This window comes from Acipenser ruthenus, chromosome 6 (assembly GCF_902713425.1).
Source record: "Acipenser ruthenus chromosome 6, fAciRut3.2 maternal haplotype, whole genome shotgun sequence".
Lineage (NCBI taxonomy): Eukaryota > Metazoa > Chordata > Actinopteri > Acipenseriformes > Acipenseridae > Acipenser > Acipenser ruthenus.
In genome coordinates, this window is record NC_081194.1 from 37049511 (window position 1) to 37055510 (window position 6000).

The 6000-nt window shown below is 39.7% G+C and overlaps 1 protein-coding gene across 6 annotated transcripts in view; it reads left to right on the forward strand.

Moving 5' to 3' along the window:
• The window catches only part of khk (ketohexokinase), an 84958-nt gene extending 79189 nt beyond the window's left edge, over positions 1-5769 (forward strand). For all 6 annotated transcript variants that reach the window (XM_059025356.1, XM_034017753.3, XM_034017756.3 and 3 more), the window contains 2 exons: positions 2675-2832; positions 5407-5769. In XM_059025356.1, the coding sequence (XP_058881339.1) occupies positions 2675-2832; positions 5407-5501 (253 nt within the window). In that variant the 3' untranslated portion in view covers positions 5502-5769. The remainder of the gene's footprint in view (positions 1-2674; positions 2833-5406) is intronic.
• The last annotated feature ends 231 nt before the right edge of the window (positions 5770-6000 follow it).

The following is a 6000-nucleotide window of genomic DNA, read 5'->3' on the forward strand; positions in this document are numbered from 1 at the left end:
AATGCTTGATCATTCATTAATTTTCACATCACTGTGATATTTGCAGTTTCTCCAGTTTTTTAAGATTTCATTGACTTGCTATTTTACTTCAAACATTCAAAATGGCCATTCCTGCTAACTTTCAATCTAAATGGATGACTGACTGGAGCAAATGTTGCCTTTGTCAACTGGACGAAACAGAAGAGCTCAAGTCACCACCAAGTTCCTACAGTGCAGAACAAAATGGTTATAGAAACATTGCAATAAATGTTCCTTTGTTTCATGCTGTCAATGCTTTACCCATCATCCTGGATCCAGCCAGATTATATGAAGGTGCTGGTATAGAAGACACATTAATAAGGAACAAAGCAAAATATCATCAAACCTGTAGACTGATGTTCAACAACACCAAGTTAAAGCAAGCTCAAAAAAGAGCATATATTGTTGAAAAAGACACAGTTCCTATTATTATTATTATTTATTTCTTAGCAGACGCCCTTATCCAGGGCGACTTACAATTGTTACAAGATATCACATTATACACATATCACATTATTTTACATACAATTACCCATTTATACAGTTGGGTTTTTACTGGAGCAATCTAGGTAAAGTACCTTGCTCAAGGGTACAACAGCAGTGTCCCCAACTGGGGATTGAACCCACAACCCTCCGGTCAAGAGTCCAGAGCCCTAACCACTACTCCACACTGCTGCCCTTCCTAGCCGCAGCAAAATATTGAGAATTAGTACTTCTCAATTGTCCTAATGCATTTTATGTGAGAAAGAAGCTCCATAATCTGCACTGAGACAAGCAATGACCATGAAACTCAATGATAGACTAAATTAATGTGCAAGGACTCTGAATGATGGAAAGCTCTTGGCAAAACTCAGTGGTGGAGATGCTGTGGCACAGGAGCTGAAGTACCATCCTGCTTGCTTGGAGACAGCCCACCTTAATTATGAGAAGAGTGGTCAAGATTTACCTGGCAGGAAAGTCTATCCACTGGCATTTTCTGAACTAGTCACCTATATAACTGAGCTGAAATCTTGTTGTGAAGGTACCACTCCCACCATATTCAGACTTGCAGATCTAGTAAAACTATACACGCAGCGACTGGAACAACTGAGGGTAGAGTCACCAGATGTCAACTCAACCAGGCTAAAAGACCAGTTATTGTTGCATATGCCAGAATCACACCAGAAATATTCATGTTAGATTTTGAGATAGAGGCTGTCATTCCTATTTGTGCTATGCTTTTAGTGTGTTTTCGGTATTCCAGGCCTGTCATTCCATAGAAAGCAGCTGTCATTCCCTGTCATTCCACTTTTATTTTGTGTATTAGTTTATTTTGAAGAAACGGTATTCGGGATTTTTGGATTCCTGTTAGAGATTTCGAGATATAGACTGTCATTCCTATTTGTGCTATGTTTTTAGTGTGTTTTTGGTATTCCTGGCCTGTCATTCCATAGAAAGCAGCCGTCATTCCCTGTCATTACACTTTTATTTTGTGTACTAGTTTATTTACAAAAAAAGGGTATTCAGGATTTTAAGATTCCCGTCTGGGATTTGGAGATATTGACCGTCCTTCTGTTTTTCCCATTGTAGTCAATGGGCATTCCACTCCCCCATTGTAGTCAATGGGCATTCCACTCCCCATTGTAGTCAATGGGCATTCCACTCCCCATTGTAGTCAATGGGCATTCCGTTTTGTCATTCGTTTTAGTCTGTCCCATTGGAAACGTATTTGTTAGTGCTGGAGGCCAGGTTGCAGTAAGGGCGGCTCCGGATGGTGGCGTGAAGGGCATCTGAACAGAAGCTGTTGGCAGCTGCAATGAGGTTGCGGGTAAAAGCGCCAAAGTTGTCAGCGGAGGCATGGAGTCGATGGTCATAGGCAGAGGCATGGGAGTCATGTGGTGGCACAGAGGACAAGGATTGAGGCATGGAAATGTTAATTTGACTAAAGGATTCAACGGCAGGATTCAACGGTGTGGTGAGCTGGGCGTCATGAATGGAGCGAAGTACTGTTCCTTCTATTAAAACAGGTGGAGATAGAAACTGCTGTTGGACGATGCTTGTTGGATTGCTTTCTCTGATCGATTGTGCAGGGCTCGATTGATGCTGAATTGTCGTTCCTAGTGGTGGCTGAAGGCTGGGCAGCCAGGAATTTACAAAGTGAATCAAATGATAGTTTCCTGCTTAAACTGCTGGGAATTGGGACCTCAATTGCGTGAAGGAATTGTAGTGATCTCAGAGTCGACCAATCTTTATACAGAAGGGGTTTCTTTCTTTTTGGACGTGGCAATTTGCTAATGAAGTTGTAGTCTCTTCACTTGTGGTCAGCTGCAGGACGACGAGAGAATTGTGTTCTTGCTGGCTGTCTGTATTTGAGCTGGCAGCGATCTAATGGACAATTATTCAATAATCTGAGAGAGAGAGAAAAAAATCATGAAAGAAATCATACAATAATCCCTCCCCCTGAATATCAGCCTAAGCTTCCAATGAAAAGAAAAATTAGAGGTATGTTATTTAAACAGTTGTAGCAACACGTGGGGACACTATTTTTTGGAACCCAGCTACTTACTCTTTAATCCAATACAATATATATTAACAAAATCACCTCTGAACAAGTTTTAACACTTTGAGAGAAAGCAGACTGCATTTTGATGTGTTAATATGTATTTCACTCCTGCAGGGCGTCCCTGATCTGTGCCTGGGCTGAGAAGGGGGCTGATGGAATGGGTCCTGAGGGGATAGTGGTCCATTCAGATGCCTTTCCCCCTGAGGCCATTGTGGATACTTTGGGGGCTGGTGATACCTTCAACGCTTCAGTTATTTTCGCTTTGTCTAATGGTAGGACAAGTGTGTCATGATCTCATACTGTTCTGTTGTGTTTCATGAGCAAGGCCTGTATGTCAGGGAAGGTATAGAAGGCTGCATTCAATTTTTAGATCTTTTTTTTTCCAGTTCAGATATTTCTAATACATTGATAAAAAAAAAAAAAAGATTGTTTTACTATTAATATTGACATACAGTCAGCACTCAGATATCCGCTACCCAGATACACGTCAGTCGCATTTTACCGCCCTTGTATTAAGAATAAAATTAATACCCATTTTATATATATATATATATATAACAAATTCTTGCACTTACCCGTCACACATGATTTCCGACTCACCAGTTTTCTGATACAAAGACCATCTCTTCAATGTTACAATTGATCTGAATATCCGTCACAGCCACTGTTTTTCAAAAATCACTTCTCTTCCAAATCAGTCTGTCTTATATTGTGCAGTTACACAGCGCTTCCTCCAGTCTGACCTGACGAAAATGCAGCCAAAACAAAGCGAACAAGACAAGCTAGTGTAATGTAAAAATTAACCATTAACAGTTTTAGATACTGTGATGTCTTCTTTTTATTATTTTTATCTGTGATCTTTAGTTGTTTTTGTGCATTTTCATTTGTAAGTGAACTGTGACATTAGGGCCTTATCAAGCACTATATTCTGCAATTTTGAATACTGATTTTGGATACTGTTTTAATTCTGGAAACTTATTTTTTGCTGGTGGGTCATTAACGGTGAATTTGACATACTGCTACAATACGTACCAGATTTAAAAGTATGTACTGTATTACAGTCCACATGTCCAGTCATCTCTTTTGGGAAGTGATATTTTCAGAATTATATTGTTCTGAATTAAAATACTACTTCTGTTAAAAATATAGTACTGTACCAACAAAACCAATACAGTACATCTAAATGGAAACCTACTTATTTTAAAACACAGTCCTTTTGAGATATGTATTTTTGATATTGTTCGTTTTTCAGGGAACACAAAAAAGATACAAGGGTTGGAACAGACCAAAATGACATAAGATTAGTCCCCCTATTTACCACATAATTCAAAATACTAGCTAGGGTTTTTACAACTTTATGGAATAATTAAGGTAACAAAATATCAGACGAGCAGACCTTTTTGGGAGCCCATTGAATTGAAAGCCAGGCTTAAGTGGGCTTGCAACTGACAACCAGATATGTACACAACTTCTGTTCTGATTACACCGTGTAACAAATCTTTTTTTTTTTTTTGTTCCTGGGTAGTAAGTGTTATTTCCTAATTGCTTATGCCTCAAAAGTATAGAAAATGGCTATTATTCCCCACAAACTTTGCTTTTGTGACCAGGACAGTGATATTTTGAAATTTACCTATTTTCCAGAACATTCCAGATAGATTCAGTGCTGAGTAAACTTGGAGTAACTTCTAGAACTTTCCAGTAATATAGATAGTAGTATAAATACAGGGGCCTTAAGCCCACCAGTTTAGTTCCAGCTGCCTAAGTGGATACATATCTGCATTTTTCTGAGATGGCATCAAGGTCATAGGAGACTTCAAAAAAGGTGGCATTCCTGATGGGTCTCCAAGGCGGTTTTACCAAGTTTCCCTGCCATCTTTACCTTTGGGACAGCAGGGACACCAAGGCGCACTACCACAGGCGGGACTGGCCACAGCGGACCGAGTTCTCTGTGGGGAGGAACAACGTCAAGTGGGAGCCACTGGTGGACCCCCGGAAGGTGCTGATGCCACCACTGCACATCAAATTGGGCCTTATGAAACAATTTGTCAGAGCTCTAGATAAGGAGTTGGCAGCCTTCAAGTACCTTCAAGACTTCTTCCCTAAGCTGTCTGAGGCAAAGGTCAAAGCCGGTGTCTTCGTCGGACCACAGATAAAGAAGATCCCGGAGTGCAATGAATTCCCCAAGAAGCTCACTAGTAAGGAGAAAGCGGCTTGGAACAGCTTTGTCGCCGTGGTTCGGGGCTTCCTGGGCAATCACAAGGCCGAAAACTATGTGGAGCTGTTGAGACTCTGGTGAAGAACTACGGCACAATGGGCTGTATGATGTCCCTCAAAGTCCATATCCTTGATGCTCATCTTGATGAATTCAACATTCAACACATTCAACATGGGAGCGTACTCGGAGGAGCAAGGCGAGGGCTTCCACCAGGATATACTGGAATTTGAATGCCATTACCAAGGACAGTATAACGAGAACATGATGGGAGACTACATTTGGGGGCTGATTCGTGAAAGTGATTTACAGTATAATCCTAAATCTCGAAAAACTACTCACTTCTAAATCTTTTGTAGTCATTTTTGTATTACTTTAGTATAAATACATGTTAATTTGGATTCATATGCATAAGCAATTAGGAAATAACACTTACTACCCAGGAACAAAAATTGTGTTACATAGTGTTATTTTATATTGCTGTCTGAATCATAAATTAAGGAATACATCATGTTCAGCTGAAGACTATAAATGGTAATTTTATAATTAGTTACAATTAATAATAGAAGTAAGCTTCTTTTTTTTCGCTTCAAGTGGTTTTAAAAAGAACATACTTTGTGTCTTGTATTTGCAGGAAAGAATCTGCAGGAAGCACTGGCATTTGGTTGCCAGACTGCTGGAAGGAAATGTGGCATACAAGGGTATGATGGGATTGTTGTCAGTGGATGACAGGAGGGAAAGGGAACTCCACAATCTAGCTAAACTAGAAGCCGCCAGAACAATAAATGACTTCACAGCAAAATCTGCTAAGACACTCTTAAAATAATATATAGTGGATGATAATAACTTTGGGAACAGATTGACTAAAGTGGGTCTTGGTGTACTAGTTGATTTAACAATTCACAGTTTGAGGACCTGGATCTTTACAAAGTGTGGCATAGGTTCAAATTCCTAAAATCAAAAAATAAAATAAAATGTGTTTTGATGACTAGAACAATGTTCTTGATTTTTTTTGTCTTTTGAGTATGGAATGAATGCACAGTCATTGTTCAGGAAGCCAATAATGACATCCAAGATCTTAGAACTAAGGCCCATATGCATAAAAGATGGCTATGATTTCCAGCCATTAAATAAAATTACCTACTTAAGACATAGGCGGCACACACCGTTGTTTAGACCGTTACGTTATGGCTACAGTAGTCTCTCACTAAACCGGACATGTCGGAAG